Genomic DNA, 18,372 nt, shown 5'->3' on the forward strand with positions numbered 1-18,372 from the left:
GTTAAGTGAAATAAGCCAGGCATAGAAGGATAGGATTCACATGTTCTCACTTACTTGTGGGAGCTAAAAATTAAAACAATTGAATTCACTGAGATAGAGAGTAGAAGGATGGTTACCAGAGGCTGGGGAGTGTAGTGTGGGGCTTGGGGAGAAGTGGGGATAGTTAGTGAACACAAAAATATAGTTAAATAGAATGAATAAGATCTAGTATATCAAAAGAAGGTGACACTGGCTGGTTACTCTGTTATATTCAACAATAATTTATTGTACATTTAAAAATAAAAGCATATAACTGGATTGTTTGTAATACAAAGAAAGGATAAATGCTTGAGGTGATGGCTGTTTATCCTGATGTAATTATTACTCATTATATGCTTGTATCAAAATAGCTCATATACCCCATAAATATATATACCTACTATGTATCCACAAAAATTAAAAATAAAAAAATTTTAATGTCAATTATTTGTTGAAGAAACCAGGTCATTTGTCATATAGGTTCTTCTCACAGTCTGGATTTATCTGATTGCAATCCCGTGGTGCCATTTTACATGTTCCTCTGTCCCTAGTATCTCTTGTAAATTGGTAGTTTTATCTAGAAGCTTGATTGTATTCAGATTCTGTCTTTTTGGCAGGACTACTTCATATTGTACAATGGTGCTATACCCAGTGCCTGTGTATTTTCTTTTATAGCATATCAAGAGGCAATTTCTTTTTTTGTCTTTTAATAATATTAAGACTGATCGATGAGTCCAAGAATTATCAGCTGAATTTGTCTTTTATAAAATTCTCTGCAACTTTTCACTTAATGATATTAGCAACCATTAATATTTGCTTTAATACATTATTTCATTAGGAATTACAAAGTAGTGATTTTTAGAATTCTATCATTCCTTTGCATTTTTTTAGCCTCTGTGAGGAAGTTTTCTTTAGCAACTCTTTGGTGACTCTGAAAACCAGTTTTAATTACTTACTTTTTGCTTAATTACTTTTTTTATTTATCAATTTTTAGGTTAATTTATCGATTTTATCAACTAGGTTTTTGAGGGGAAGAGAATATTATTAAGAACTCATGGATTTTTATATGTTTGAAGTGTTTCAATCGATTGTAATTGTTATTTTGGGGCCAGTGGGAGCCTCTTTCACATTGGCTCCAGAATAGTACTTTATAATTTATAAGATACTTAACTATACATTAGTCATTTGAACTTCACAAACAACCCTATGAAGCTAAGTGTTACTACCCAGTTTTACAAATGAGAAATCTAGATCACACAGCTCAAATCAGGACTTGACGTCTATTGTTCTTTGTATTACATGAGACAGTGATTGAAAGAATGAGTGTTAAAGGTGACTAAATTCTTTGTATTTTTCTTTTCTCTGCTTTTGAGACTAAACAGCAGCTGTCTTTAACCAGTGGGAATATGATATTAAGCAATATCCACTTTAGAAGACATTACTTGCAGCAAACACTGTTGATAATACTGTAACTTAGTAAATAGCCTCTCTCAACTTTTGTTTGTGAAGCATTTCAATTTTGATTACTCTGTGTGGGATCTACTGCTCAGATGTGTGTCGTTTTATGGTCTACCCATGTCTGGGGAGCTGGCATTACACGCTGCCTAGTGTTTTTAATTCAGAAGTTCTTCTAAAAGAAACCTTAGCCTCCTATATTCCAACCCTAGTTTTAATAGCATAAGCTATTTCCTTCTTATATAGCTTTGTGGGCATAGTAATAAAATAAATACCACAAAATCACTGATGAGATGAAAATTGAGCTCCCTGCTTCTGTGCAGCCATGTAGGTAAAACAGTAATTGGCTCTGATAATAACTTTTGTTCTTACAAACCAAAGTCTAAATGAGAGTCACATTTGATATATCTGCTTGTAATTACCATCAAAAGGAGAGAATACAAAGTTTAGATTGTTTAGTGACTCAAGATAGATTACATAAATTGGTATCTTTTCTTGACCAATTTACTAAAATTTTCTGAAATTATTTCTGATATTTATCTTACTGTTGATAAAAAATGATCATCTTCCAGAGCATACTTTCCTGCTTAATGGAATGATTAATTTTATTTTTGTTTTTGAAGTCTATAATTGATTTTCTTGAAAACCTTATTATTGGGTCTTATAACACAGCCTATGTTTGTAAGTATTTTCCCATATATCATGATAGATGGTTTGTAAGACAAATTTAGGTTTTGAATGTATTTGGTAGTGAATTTCAGTGAAACATTTGTTATGTTAATTTTTTTTTTTTTTTTTTTTTTTTTTTTGAGACTGAGCCTCACTCTGTTGCCCAGGCTAGAGTGCAGAGCATGATCTCAACTCACTGCAACCTCCACCTCCTGGGTTCAAGCAATTCTCATGCCTCAGCCTCTCAAGTAGCTGGGACTACAGGCGCCCGCAACCATGCCCGGCTAATTTTTGTATTTTTGGTAGAAACGGGTTTCACCATGTTGGCCAGACTGGTCTCGAACTCCTGGCCTCAAATGATCCACCCACCTCGGCCTCCCAAAGTGCTGGGATTACAGGAATGAGCCACCATGCCCGTATGATTATGTTAATATTCTTTAAACATAGATGCCTTTTAAGTGTTTTTGAAAAGAGCAATTAAATCATGTGTGCTACATATTACTATTTTGGTATACACAAGCATTGGTACCAAATTAGTGAATATGAGAATATTAATACTTTTAAATTATCTTTTAACCTCAAATTGTTGCTTTAGAACCCAACAATAAAGAATTGATAGTACATCTATCATTTCTGTTGGATTTCTATTTACATACTGATTTCTTTTCGGAAATAACTGTGTCTAGTACTACAGAATTTAACAATAAGCAGAACACTACAGGATTTTAAGGCCAGTTTTAACAGAGATTCTGTATTTGGCCATTTCCTCCCTATACCAGACCTATAACCACACAAACTTGATGGAGCATGATAAAACTAAGAAAACTGCTATGGCCCACTGAGCAAATAATCCCATAATTTAAAAGTTCTAACAGCTTAGATGTGATAGATGAAGCTATTACCATCAATTCTGTATCCAGAATACACACATTTTAAAAATACCCTAATTACAAAAACCCAGATCCAGTCAATATAATACATATTAGCAATTTCCCAATCCTTGGTAGAATAGAAATTATTTTGAACGTTTAAGAAGGAAAATATTATGTTCAGGTATTAATTTCAATAGAAGAGGCAATCTGCGTCCATGCAAAAACCCTGGAGTAGTTCTGTGTTACCCACAGAAGAAAAGCCATTTATAATTAGGTATGATATTACTTTTGTGACCACGTGTACCTCAAGGAGAAGGAAATAGACATGCCTTGTTTGAATCCTGTATCCTTGCCCAGATTAAATAAAGTCGACAGTTGAGGGCAGTTATTTGGAGATTTGGTTTAAGAAATGCTATTGGTCGGGTACGGTGGCTCACACCTGTAATCCCAGCACTTTGGGAGGCTGAGGCAGGTGGATCATGAGGTCAGGAGTTCGAGACAAGCCTGACCAACATGGTGAAACCCTGTCCCTACTAAAAATACAAAAATTAGCCAGGTGTGGTAGCTCGTACCTGTAATCGCAGCTACTCAGGAGGCTGAGGCAGGAGAATCACTTGAACCTGGGAGGCAGAGGTTGCAGTGAACCAAGATTGTGTCCCTGCACTACAGCCTGGGTGACAGAGCGAGACTCTGTCTCAAAACAACAACAACAACAACAACAAACATGCTATTAAAAAGTAAAAGGAAGATTTGGAATATCTGTTAAGAAAGACCTTACCTAGACGTATCTATGCTTATCTAGCATACATTCTGTAGATATTTTTGTAGCCTTCTTCTTCACTTTGACCTTAGGCACAGACCCTTTATGAATGCTTATGTCAAAGAAATAGCTGGATCATGAACAAATCTGTCTGATTCCTACAACCGTTTTAACAACTGCGTCAGATCACCCTCAAAACTAAGACATTTAATTGAAAGGAAAACAGTTAAGTTGCTCACGGTACTTCTAACCTCCTTTTTAAAAAGTTACAAAGCCTACAAGCCTACATATTTTGACTTCATTTTTATGAAATGTCCAGAATAGATATACATCAGTAGAGACAGAAAGTAGATTACTGGTTGCCTGGAACTAGTGGGAGGAGGGAATGGGGAGCAATTGCTAATGGGTATGAGGTCTCATTTTGGAGTGATGCACATATTCTGGAATTAGATAGTGGCGATGGTTGTAGGAATATACTGAAAACCACTGAATTGTACACTTTAAAGGGGTGAATTTTATGGGATATGCATTGTATTACAATTTTAAAAATCACAAAAAGACTAGAAATTATTAGTAATACCATATTCCCTACGTGCGAAATTATCTTTTAGCCTAAAATCATAGAATCCCAAAGCTCGGGCATGGTTCCTCAAGAGACCATCAAGTCTAACATGCATTTTGCAAATAAAGAAACTGACTTCCATAGAGGTGAAGTGACTTACCCAAGGTCACACAGAGCAGTCGAGAGGAGAGCTGGCACCTAGGGGTCCTGACAACTATCTAGTGCCCCTTCCCACCACCACTATGTGGCCCACTCTCATGGTTTATTTTTAAGCATGTCAATGATAACTAATTTGAATTATTTAAAATGAGGAATAAGTGGTTCAAACAAGAGGCTTTTATTTTTTTCCTAATGAGAGCATAAATTATTCTTGCAGATAACAGAATCTCTGTGAAGGAGTAGATAAATTTGTTGTAAATTGACCAGGCCCAAATTGAGATTTACCTGTAAATGTCCCTAGAGGAAAGTGGCCACATTAACAGACCAAGGGAGCCCTCTGCCTGTGTATTTGTGGTATAGATTTCATTGGCAAAATCCTTGACCTGGAAAGCTAAAAATAAATTAAGACCAGGTATTCTATCTAGTCCTTTGCCCACCTTGGTTGGCTTCCAGCGTTATTTTTGAGAAAATGTGTCTGAGGATGTATTTGTGGGAGCAATGGGATACACGGAGGAAAACCTGTAGAAAGTTCCTTTTCTGTGAATAAGAGGGACTGATTAGCAGCCTAAATAAAAGATCCAAATATATTTTTTTCCAGTGAGAATTTCATTAAAATAATTATTTCCAAAGAACTTTAAACTCCTTTGAGGATATAAAATGTTAGTAAGCATTTTTGTTCATCCAGCATGAAAGTTTCATTGTTTCTTTGTTTCAGCGAAAGATAGGGTTGAATGTAAAAATCATGCAGGATCCTGAAAACATCCACCACAGAGCTGCTGTAAATGCGAACTATGGAATCAGTTTGCCATATATTAATCAGAGAAAAGCATGTGTAAGTAATGAGTTGGTTTAATGAGCTCTTATTTTTTAAGAAATAAAAGTCATTTATTAGTAGTGTAAGATGTAATGTAGATATTAAATAAAGATTGTGATCCTTTTGTCTTTGGAATTTTTTGGAGATGGAGTGGCTCTCATTCTGTTTATAATTAGCAATGATTAAGAAAATGTAAGCCTATTTTAAAGACTTATTTGTAGCTCATTCAGATTTCTCTATTTTATTTGATATTCCTAAATAATCTAGTACCATAATTTTAATGAGGAAATAATTTACCAGCAAAAAGAATTAATAGAGAAATTTTAAATATTGTATTTCTTTGATAATAGGCTTAGCACTAGAAAAATCAACATAAAACAACAGCACAGAATCCTCTTCACTTGTGTATACTCTTATAATGTACAAATATTTGAGAATGTTATTCTAAAGCTGAGGTAAGCAGGGACTAATCCTTTATGTCAGCAAAATAATGAGAGGGAAAAAGAATCAAATGTAGATTTGCAGTAAGAGATCTCAGAGTTGATGCCTATTTTTGCCATTGACTAGATGCTACCTTGTCCTAAAGCAAGGATTGTACTCTTTCCATGTTGTGGAGTTTTCGTAGGAGAATTAAGAGTAGTGCTTCATTTTAACTGGGAAATTATTTAATTTGAGATCATTTCTAACACTGAAAACAATTACTGAGGTAACATCTCTATTTTTGTAAATACATTTTTAACCTTTGGCTTCTCTCAAAAGCTCTTAAATGTATGACTTGGTGAAATCAAAACTAAAAACAAGATTAATGTTAGAATTAAATTGCAAAGCCATTTCTAACTAGCATAATAGTCTCTTAGATTACTCTTCCAAATTTCCTACATAGACATTTTCAACTGCCTACTTCATTCATGTAACCCTGAAATGTATTTTCAGTTTCTTTATATGTGCTTTATGTTATTCTAACAGGTTTGGTTTAAGAGCACTTTATCTTACAAATACTTTTATAGCCTAAGAAATAACCAGAAAGTTAGATATTTTTATTCCTGCTGAAACTTTATTTAAAATGTCACTGTGAATAATGTGAAAGGGTTTTTATCTGCTTCCCATGAGCCCAAAGCTCTTGAAATACAAATATTATTTCTCTGGCAACACAGACAGAAGCAGATTTCTCTTTTGTGTTGTTGGTTTTCCTCTTCAATCTAGAATTAATATTGGCTTAGCTGGAGGAGTACTGAGGCTTTGTAGCCCGAGGCAACTGTTGTGTTTCATGCGAACTTTTTCTGATGAGTACTGGAGTTTTAAAAGGCATACCTCTAGATTTAAAAAGGATTATGCTTTGCTTTATGAATCTGAATGAAGATTCAGACTTAAGTAAATAGAGATTTCAAAATTATATCCAAAACTTGGGACAGATTCTTAGTCATTAATTATATATTTTTCCAATTTCCAAATAGAATGAATGCCTTGGATGTTGTATCTATATACTTTGAGCAGAGAGAATTTGGGAAAACACTTTGCCTTTTATGACATATAGCTAATAGATGTTCATTTACTGTATTAAATCTTTTTCCGTCAAACTTGATGCCATAAAAATCCACACCAGAGCAACTTAAAATTGGATGTACATTATGTATATTTTTTTCAAACTGTCAGCCTTTTGATCAAATAGTTAGTTGACCCTATCATTTTGTGTTGATATAGTTGTATGGTAGTACTAACTGAAAAACAGTATTTTCATTTTGGATTTACAAAACAGAAGCATTGTGCAAAAAGCACTGTGAAAGAAGTTTGTTCAGGTATTTGGTTTTAAACAGTCATATAAAGCATTTGGGGATAAATGCAGTTGTGATTTACCACTTATAAAAATCATTTCAAAAGCACTAACCCAAAGTAGAGTAATGTGTCTAGCATTGTGATGTATAGTTAATTAGAAAGGCATCATCAAAGCTAATCATTTTAGAACTAAACACTCAAAGGGGATTATTATTTGGCTGCCGAGGGCCATGTGTTTCCTTACTTCTTATGAAACTTGATCAGCTTGTCAAAAGCCTGTAAATAACCTTAGACATTTTTGACAGAGCAAATGTGAATATGTAGCCAATTTCCATTATTTGTTCCCAGAAGCTGGTATCTTCTCCATCTTATGAAGTGGTGTATTCCTCCTGATAATAAGAGGCTGATGCAAGGATTTTAGTGCATTGAAAACACATATAACCCCTGCCACACACACATACTCATATTGCAAAACTATCTTGAAAATTTTATATCGTGTGACTCTGTTATATAAAATCAGTTTACCAAAAACGTATTAACAGTGAGACTCACTGGTGATTTTTTCAATATCTTCAGTCTGCCAAATAGTAACAAACAGCCTTCTAACATTTTTTCTAGTAGGTCCTCAAAGGTGTGTGGAAACAAGAAGAAATCCCTGGTACTGTTCACATTCCCTCACTGACATCTAGTTCCAGTTAGAGTTTATAGTATAACACATTAAGAGATCTACAGAAAATTTGACTTTGATTTATTTCTTTTAAATAAAAAGTGTTTCTTAAAAGGCTTGAAACATGTATCTGTTAACATGAATTTTAAAAGAACGATTATGAATGCATAACAAAATAGCCAAACCAAACATTGCTTTGAATTGCTGCACAAATAACTCTGATTATAACTGTTATGACCTAGAAAAGAATCATAAAAACATTTTTCTTTTTGGCAAGATATGAGTTGCTGTAGAATTATACCAGTTCTTTGGTCCCACTTTCCAAATAAATAAATATATAATGCAATGTAAACTTAGAATCTTTTATTTATTCATGAGGTTAAATTTAATACTATTATGATTTCTAGATTTTATGAGTCATATGTTATGCAGTGTTTTCCACTAACTTAGTTGGGTAGCAACCACACTTCACAAATCATAGTTTCATTCTTTACTGTATCACTTGGGGTGTACATAATAATCTCTCTCTCACTGAAAGCATATTCATTTCTGAAATGATAAAGTAATAGAAAGTGAGGCAATTGTGTTAATGTCAAATGATTAGAAGAAGCACCAGAAGTAAGGGGTGGGGGCAGGGGGTGGGAGTGGAGAAAGAAGGGCGATTTCAGAACATGATTGTGTTTTAAGCCCATGCATATGGCCACAATTACAGTCACAACATAATTTGGCAATGGTAGCAGAATTAGATTTAAACAAATTGATGTTACACTGCAGTAATTCAGAATGAGCTTGTTGCATTTATAAACCATAACAAGAAGCAGAGTGAATTAATAAACCCTTCTTGTCACTAAAAATAAAAAAAGGGAATAATTGCTGAGATGGAGTTAACTTAACAGATGACTATAGTCAGCATCCTTTCAGGCTAGATATGGGAAAGTGAAGGTCACCCCCATCTCAGATGACAAAGAGGGAACATTTTGTTGGTAAACAAATTAATCTTTTGAAAGGTCGCCATTTGTTTTAAGTTTTTATCCAGTTCTTGTCATCTGGAATCAGAGATTGACTGTCATTTCACCAGGCAGGGGTGCAGTTGAGGCAGACAAAGCTGCTTCTGTACGTATCAGCATTCCTTGACAAAACTCAGTGCCTGATTGTGATGCTATGGGCTGCTGGTTTACAGCTGTCTCCGGACAAGAATGGAGGCCCACCCCTGAATTCCAATAAGATGGGCCTGCATGTTCCGCCTGCTGTAAGCTGGCCCTCTGCCCACAAGTAAAATGTATTGTAGTTCAAGCCAGCAATTATCTCTTTTACTTCCTTCTGTGCTGCTTCTGTTCTCTTTTTCCAAAAACAGATGTGGGTATTCACTCAAGTTCTGCATCTATTCTTTCTCACACCTGCTGGGGCAGAATTTTGACAGAGGTGGAGTTTGAGGGAGCCAGCAGACAACAATCAGATGCAATTTCTTTGAGAGTAGTTTAAAAAGAAAATGTTGATTTTTCAGGAAATGTGGAGTCAGCATCTTGGTCCCCCTCCCTTTTCCCAGGAGCATTTGGTAAATTAAATTATTTGAACAAAAGGAAATAGCTTTAAAGACATTCTGAAATGCCATATCCTATTTATGACATACAGTCATTACCCAAGGACTGTGGTGGCATGCACAACATCCCACTCTCATCATTTAAAGAGAGCTTTCTCAGGCCGGGCGCGGTGGCTCAAGTCTGTAATCCCAGCACTTTGGGAGGCCGAGACGGGCTGATCACGAGGTCAGGAGATCGAGACCATCCTGGCTAACCCGGTGAAACCCCGTCTCTACTAAAAAAATACAAAAAACTAGCCGGGCGAGGTGGCGGGCGCCTGTAGTCCCAGCTACTCGGGAGGTTGAGGCAGGAGAATGGCGTGAACCCGGGAGGCGGAGCTTGCAGTGAGCTGAGATCCGGCCACTGCACTCCAGCCCCGGGTGACAGAGCAAGACTCTGTCTCAAAAAAAAAAAAAAAAAAAAAAAAAGCTTTCTCTTCAGGTTGCTTAGATAAAGAGTTTTCAACAAAGGAATGACTTTTCATGTCCTTCCTGATTCACAGCCTACAAAATGTATTCCACCAATATGGCAGTGATGGTGGTTGTGGTGGTGGAGGTGGTAGTGTATTGCCTTTGTATGTTGTTGCTATTTAGAATTTCAATTCTGCATTGGTTTAGAGTGATGGGAAAGCTGAGGAAAGCGATGGAATGTTGGCTGGTGGATGGCTGTCTCACTAAAGCCCATTGCTCTGGGGGCAGGGAGAGGCAATGAGAGGCTATAGCCTTGTCAGATAACATTCATAAAAAAAATCTAACAGTAGTGAGTTCTTTTAATTTCTTTACAGTGGTATGTTTCTTGAGCTTCTCTGCCAAGATCCTGCATGCATTCCAAAACCAACCCCATGCTGAACTGAAACCACTTTTTAGCTCTCAGAATAGTGATTCTGGGTCAGACTGCCTGTTGTGAATCCTTACTAGACTGGGATCTCCCAGAAACAGTCTCCCTTTCCTCATGTAAAATGTCCATAATAAATGTATCTATCTCATAGGATTGTATTGAGTTTTTAATGAGATAATTCAAAACACTTAACAAAGGTCCTGGTAAAAAGAAGTGTTCTGAAAAATATTAGTTATTACTATTGGCGAGTCTCATATATTGTATTGTGCCATTGTTTTATACTGTCGTTTAAAACATATTATTGTGGGGGTCCAGGGAGGGAACCAGAATATTGCTGAGGTCTCCTCTAGGGATACTATTTAATATTTTACATGATTATGCTTTCTTTGCCACACAGATATGAGGACAGGGACCTTGTTGTCTGTTCTGTTTGTCTGTTCTTCAAATCCTCCCCCGCACCAAGCACTGTTTTACACATAATAGGTACTAAGGACAGGACTGATTTGTCCCCTCCTCTGTCTAGTCTCTGCTCTGAAGCTATATAGACTGATGTTGAGTTTTGAAGTGAAGTAATGATTTTGCTGGCTCCTAGTAGGCCTAGTTGCACAGGATACCCCCTCCATGGGCCATCTGATAAGATTTACCTAGTGAAATGCCAGTACTACTTACTGGACTCTTATTGCAGCCTTGCCACTAACTAACTAGTGTTTCCAAGAGCAGGTTACTCTGTCTCACTCATTCTCATTTTTCTGTTTTATGAATGGGGGGAAGCAAGATGGAGAGGCAATCTGATGTGCTAGGAGGGGCTTGGAGCTGAGTGGATCAGAGTTTGGGTCCTGTCTGCTGTTTTGCAGTTACTGAACCCTAGGTAAGCAAATTACATTTCAGATCCTGAGTTCCCCGTTTTGTCAAGTCAGGATAATGATGCCTACTAGATAAGGGTGCTATGGAGAATACAGATAATATATTAACATTGCTGGCACATAATGGGTACCTAATAAGGTTCTTACCTTCCTGAAAAATGAATTAGTATTTAAAAATCTCTCATTTCCTTCTTCACACTTATGCTTTTAGAAAAGCATCTGATTTGGCTCTTTTTACATCCTAGTGTAAGTGAGTAGTAGGATTTAATGTTCATTTTCAAATTGTTAAGAGAACTCCAGTGAGTTTCAGAGGGGTTCTCAGCATTTAATTTGTATTTCATTTTTAATGATAAATATTTAAGCATTTTAAGTATAATAAAGAACAGTACCTACATATTTCAATTGATGCCAAATTTTAATGCATTTGATCATTTGATCATCAGTGGGTTAATTTGTACTTTCAGGCTTACTCTGAGTGTGTGTGTGTGTACATTTGAATTTCCCATAAAGGTGTTTTTTATTAGATAGGGTGTAACTTTGTACTAGTCATATTTTGAAATTCAGATCTGCTCATATACAGTCCTACAATAATCATACAAATAAATAAGCAAAGATTAAATAAGCTAATATGTGTGAAGGTCGTAAAGCAGTGCCTGACTCCTGGTAATCATTCAATAAACATTAATTGGTACTAGTATTAGAACATATGTGTACTACTATCAATTAAAAGCCAGGCAAGTTCTCTGATGCATACTTTTGGCACAGCATAATAGTCAACTGTACAGTTACAATAATATAGCCACATCATGATAATATAGCATCACAGATTGTTTCACTGCTCGATTTAAGTTTGGGTTGGTTCTTACATGATTTGAAATGAGCTATATAGTCTTTGACAGTGCAATGTTGCAATGTTACTCTGTTTACAACTGCAGATAAAAGTCAACAATGAAGCATAATGTCAAAATTTGGACTCAACATGCAAAACAAAATTAGATTTCTTTGAAACTCAGAGACTGTCTGAAAGAGAAGGGTGGCGAGATACCTGAAAAGAAATTTAAATGGGATATGATAGAACATCCTAAAATGTTACATGACACATTTGAAAAATATTTTTGGTAATTTAGCCCTTTAATTATAGTAGCATTTATTAGGTTTGCTGGACACATTGTTTTATGTATACTGTCTTATTTAACACATTGTTTTATGTAGACTATCTTATTTAACCCTTACATCTCTAAGCAGGTGCCATTTTTATAACCATTTTATAGATAAGAAAACTGAGACTAAGATTAAGCTACTTGCCTGAGGTTGTACAGTAAGCAAGCAGAGTCAGGATTCAAATTAATTATGGAATCTATTTGTCAAATATCCCCCAATTGACTACTTACCAACTAATCCTTAATTATCAAGGAATGTAAGCAATTGGTAGACATTGTTAGTGACTCTGTTTTGAAACAAAAAATTTCTACTATTTTAAAGTTTCTGGATCATTTTAATTGAACTAAATTCTGAGATTATAACTGCCATAACAAATTGTTAGCTATTTGAAATTGCTTATTTGTTCACATCTGGATTTTCTACATCTTGTGCAGGCACAATAAAATATATAAATACATTGTATTCTGTGATAGATGTAAGACTGTAGTTATTTATAACTCTTGATTTCATAATTTGTCTTCATCAAAACAGCCTCATTGTTTCCAGTATTGGTTTATATTGCTATAACCAGAAATATATAATATAAATACATACATAATAAATATATAAATAAATATTTATATAATAAATATATAATGTAAGCACATACTATATTTAAGTAATAATTATTATTCATATAAGTACATAATACTATATGCAATTATGTTATTTATATATGTTTTGACATACACAATTATACTAAATTCTTATAAAATTTGCATTTACTTATATATCAGCATTCTATTTAAGGTTGCATTTGAAAAACTTGTTCTACTGCTGAAAATAAATTTGCAAATCTTTGGCATCAAGTATTACCTCTCCCATGGGTATTTATTTTTTAACAAGAGCAAATCCACTACTTAATTAAAACAAAGGAGTTAGGCTCTATTAAGGGATTTCAAGCATGAGTGGACAGAGAGAAGAGGGATTTGGGGGAATCCAGGAAGAGAGCCTTTGCACTGCTCTGAAATCATTTCAGGTCGGCAGCCACCTGCTAACAGGACTAGGCCTGCTCCCTTATGATATACTTTTTACTATGTGCCTTTTCACTTTATGACTTGGGCCTTGGACTGGAGTATTTGTTTGACTACATACTGAGAGATAGTGTTTCTAACCTCAAAATTAATTCCACTTTGAAAAGCCAAAAATTAGATAGACAGAGGGACCTGTGTCACACCTATGATAGGTTTAGGGTACAGGGGTCCATGGGTAGAACTGCCTTTCAGTATAATAGGTTCCCATGTATTTTATTTAATCCATTTATAAAAGAGTATTCTGAGAAGGGGTCTGTAGGCTTCACCAGACTAACAAAGGGGTTCACGATGTCCCAAAAGTTAGAACTGTGATACATCTTTTCTTTCACACAAAAATCCAGTGTGGGACAAAGTATGCATCAGAACAGAGACATATCCTAAAAACCCTATATTCTTTATGGATGAAATATGCACTTCTCTTAGTTGGTAGTGTGGAAAAACTACGAAAAAGTGGATAATGTCTACAATACCAGCCCAGATTTTTATAAGAATTACACCTTCTTGAGTAAAAATATAAAATTTATGCTTTTGCCTAATTACTGTTGCTTTTCTATTGCAAGGAGGAAAATGGAGCAGCTACAAAAGTGGTAATGCTTGCAATAATATAGTAAGTGTTCTGTTTAAAATGAAGCAAAGGAAAAATACTACAGCAAGTAGTGTTATAGCATTAGCCACAAGAAAAATGGGACTAATAGAATTGTTTTTTTATCATGGTCCAGGTTAATTATCTACTGAGAGGTTCTTGAGATGAATAAATACTATTGCTATGTTCCCCAGTATTCTAACCCATTGTACCTTAAACTGTACTTGAATTCAAGTATACATTCCTTGCCTTTTAGAACCTCCTTGGTAGAATGGAAGTAGGTACCCATAGACTAGATTGATTGACCCTACACTTTCTTTAAAAGCCTAGCCTCTGAATTACACTACAGAATGTGTAAAGTAAACCCAGAAGATACTTACTTAGAGGAGATTCCTCTCATTAGGCTATAAAATTTGGGCAATATGACCTGAAAATACCAGATTTATATAATTGATTATTTATATAAAAAGATTATGTAATCTTTTTACTTCCATCTCTATCTTCCACAACAGCTTGAATAATAAATCAGTTTATGGTTGGCAACTAAGGTGTCATGGTCTGAAAACAACCATGCATGCTTTAGTAGAAAGAGCCATAGATGGAGAATCAGAGGACTTGGGTTTTCAATCCTGCTCTCAATTCTGGTGCTGTGAACCAAGTTAACATAGGTATACTACTTAGTCTCTAAAGACAAATTCTTCATCTACATACTGAAAAGATAAATTGGCTACTTCAGAATCATCATCAGAGCCACAGTCCTGGTTATGTGACTCCCAGATTAATGCTCATTTGGTTCCTTGTGGAGCCACCAGTCTCTCAAGGATCAATGTAATTGGATGGAGGCAAGCCTTAAGATAGGCCTTAGAGGAACTGATGGGCAAGACTAAAGGAGAGGTGGTGTACATTTTAAGTACCAGAAGCAATATAAGCACAGGCAGAGGTAGAGAATGGTGAGAGTAATGGAGGATGGCTTAGAGATTTGCCTAATGAAGTTGTAGAAACCAAAAGATGTTGTTGGCTGTGGAGGCCAGTTGATGGATGGCCTTGAATGGGCCACTGAAATCCAATTGTGTGATTCAGGATCATAAAAGGCAGGGCTTAAGGCAGACAGCTTCTGAAGTTAGATCACTTCTCCAGCTTCTTTAACTGAAGGGCAACTTTAGAATTCTTTTGAATGATCTCTATTCCTTGATGTCTTCATTAGTTATTAAACTTTATTTTCTCTCCCTTTGGCTATAAAGCAGTAGTACTTTGTTGAATAACCTTATCTCCTGAACTTGTTAGATAATCATAAAACTGCCTCATTGGAGTTCTACAGGCTGCACCTTCCCCTGACCATTTACATACAACTCTCTGTCCCTTTCGTATAAATGGCCACTCAGAACTAGCCAATCTAACTGGATGGCTGGGATTTCCTCTCAGTCCCTCTTACTTTCTGTCCTAATGCTGTATGCCCCACTACTACTAATGATTCTGCCTGTAACTTCCTCTCTAATCCCTACTTCTCATCCCCCTCTCCAACATTAGCTAAAAGTAGGACTTGTTCGGGCAAGAGAAGTGGTGGCAAGACAAAAGGATAGAGAGTAGGAATGGTTGATTCCTCACACTTTCTGACCCCATCCCCCACCTAACTCTCCTATTGCCATTTCCCAGCCTCAGCACTGGACAGTATTAGCCTCCTGTCCCACTCTCACCCTCTCCCCAACTCCCTTGGGGTCCCAATCTAATAATGCACAGAAATGCCCAAGAGACTATCTTAATCCAAATGTTTTCTGAAATATGGGTGTGTTTCCAAACTTACTATCTCTTTGTGCTAGATGGAAAAAAAAAAAAAAAAAAAGAAAAGGAAAAGTGGTATTCATGGAACAGGCTTTTTACTTCCTGACATTTTTTTTTCCTTTTATATAAGCAGTAAAATCCCTTAGAAAATGTCCAAATTGTTCTTTTTTAAAGTAGGAGTCACAACATAGTTGTATTGGGTCTGGCAGATAATACGTTACTGAAATGACTGAGTGTAAAGGCTAGATCCACATTACTGGAGTACTGAACTGAGGAGACAGGCTTTCCCTCCAGGAGGCAGCCACCTTAACTCTAGCCTTTTGTGACTGCGTTTCCAAAAGAAGCTGGAAAGTCATGCTTATATTTTTTTGTGAAATCTAATTTTTAAATGTGTGATTAGATAATTTTTTAAAACCCTATGTAGTTCAAAGAAAATATTCTTTAGGCTATTCCTGTCTTGCAAGTCAACAATTTAAATTCCCTGGTTCAGAAACAGGAAGAGGTATGGTTTTAGGTATGATAGTATTGATGTCTTGTGGGCAGCTGACTGGCAACTTAGAGCCCATTAGAGTGCTAATACCTTAGTGAAGGCCAAGATGTAACCCTCGACTTCATAGGATTAGAGATTTGCTTTTGCCAGAGTCAGTCAATCTCTTGGGTACAGCTGAACTCACAAGAGACTGATGTACAAACTGAAATGCCACTTTATGTATTCTGAGGAGAGCTATCATGGTCAAACAGACCTGAATGTTCAAATCAGCCTGATCTGATGCACATATTTTCTCCTTATTAGAAAGCTACACAGAATCCAGTTAGAAGGCTGCTTAGTGAACAGGGAAACCGACTAAGGTAATTAGTTGGACAATCTTCATGGTGAGCAGCAGCATCACACTTTTATAGTCTGACACACCCATCTGTGAAGCTACACTTGCCAGAAGGATATGAATACATCCCTGTAAAGTGAGTGCTTTATGGATACTGAGGAATTCTGCCTCTCCAATTCAACTTTTTATAGTAAATATTAACAGCTACTATCTGCTTGGGGTTGACTATGTGCATTATGTTATATCACAATTCCCGTGGAATGAGTGATATTATCTCCATCTTACTGGTAAAGAAACTTCAGTATAGGGAAATTAAGTTACTTTCTCCAGTCATTCAATTAGTAAGTGATAGAACTCAGAATCAGGCTCTATCTGATATTACAGCCTGTGTTCTTAATCTTTGCCTTCCTTTTTACTAATTTCCTGCTATGAAATACCACTCACCTTCAGCTGATGTCTTATGTCTTTGATAACACCAATTATACTACGTTTCCTTTTTGAATCTTTTAAGTCAACTTCTACATGGATCTGACCACATTGATCATGTATCCGTTTTTCTAGTTGAACACTCCGAGTTGGGGTAAGGGGTGACACATCTCCTTGTCACTAGTTTATACATCCTATCTGAGTAATTATACTATCCAGAGGATGAGAGAAACCCTGGCTGGAACAAACAGAATGTATCAGGAGGAGAAAGAAAAATAAGAGGCAAGAGGAAACCAACCCATAGGGGAAGTATTCTTGGGCGATTTCTTGCTAAGAAATGCTGCTTGCCTTATCTCCCCATCGTCCCAAAGCCACTAGGAGCTACTTTTAGAGAAAAATAATTCTCCTTTCTCCTTGTCTAGCTGGTGAGAGGCCCAGATATGCCTAATGGTTAGGCTCAGATGTACTAATACATTATCTGAGCTTGCCTGGGGACCTAACCACTTTAAGATTGTTCCTAAGAAAACTCAATTTTCTGAGTTCCAAAATGTCCTTTTCCATTTCTCACTTAAGATGGGTCTGACCCTTATAGAAGGTTATCGGGAGGAGTTGTATAGTGAAAAGAGTGACCCAAGAGAGCAGTAGCATTGTCTTCTCCACTCATTTAAAAGTGTGCTCCTTACCTAATACTGGGTTCGTTTAACATAACCATAATTTTGAGCAGGACATTTTACTTTTTCAGAAAAGGATTTTCAAACTGTAATCATCTTACTTGTGGAATTATCGTGTCATCTAATTTATGGAATTAGCATTTAATCTAAACATTTAAATCTCAGGGAAATTACCTATCACCAACTTGCTACCATCTTGGGTTTAGTATTCCATTTATCCATAGCTTAAAGTGTAGAACCTGGACTTTAACAGAAGGGAAAGTAAATCTCTCAACAACTTCTACTTTCTAATTTGAACACTTGCAGGACACCTAACTGTGCTTCTGCTCTTGGCTGCATGTTAACCTGGAAGGTACTACGTACTCAGGATAAACACTGCGTTACGTGTTAAGCAATAGCTAACATTTCTGAGGGCTTGTCTGTGCATGCTGTTAAGTACACTTTACATGGATTATCTCACATAATCCTCATAGTAACCCTAAGAGGTAAGTACTATTCCTACTTTCATTTTACATTTGGGGAAACTGAGGCAAAAACCAGTTAATAAAATTCACCCAAACTCACACAAGCTAAAAGTCGAAGGATGTTAATTGAAACTCAACCAGTTGGCTTTCAACCTAGCATTCTTTATCCTTATTCTATACTACCTTCCAGGTAGCTTTGAGGGTGGTGATTTTGACCTGCATTTGAGGGACATATCTGGGTCCAGCCCAGTCAAAGATTGCTTTCTTAATGACCAAGGAATTTGATGAAGAAATTTCTCTGCCCCAGTCTGAGACAGAAGTAAAAGATCAGAGTATTTAATAAAGGCTGTATTAACTCGGAG

At 36.1% G+C, this 18,372-nt stretch overlaps 1 protein-coding gene across 10 annotated transcripts in view; it reads left to right on the forward strand.

Annotated features, from left to right (window-relative positions):
- Positions 1-18,372, forward strand: part of IQCH (IQ motif containing H) — a 255,305-nt gene that overhangs the window by 47,502 nt on the left and 189,431 nt on the right. The window contains exons 5-6 of one of the 10 annotated variants that reach the window (XM_023220776.2): positions 5,211-5,327; positions 7,701-8,101. The exons of the other annotated variants lie outside the window; for them this stretch is intronic. Coding sequence (XP_023076544.1) covers positions 5,211-5,327; positions 7,701-7,703 — 120 coding nt within the window. The 3' untranslated portion in view covers positions 7,704-8,101. Of the gene's footprint in view, positions 1-5,210; positions 5,328-7,700; positions 8,102-18,372 lie in introns of those variants that run through there. 10 annotated transcript variants of the gene reach the window in all.

The sequence above is a fragment of the Piliocolobus tephrosceles genome, chromosome 6 (assembly GCF_002776525.5).
Source record: "Piliocolobus tephrosceles isolate RC106 chromosome 6, ASM277652v3, whole genome shotgun sequence".
Taxonomy (NCBI): domain Eukaryota; kingdom Metazoa; phylum Chordata; class Mammalia; order Primates; family Cercopithecidae; genus Piliocolobus; species Piliocolobus tephrosceles.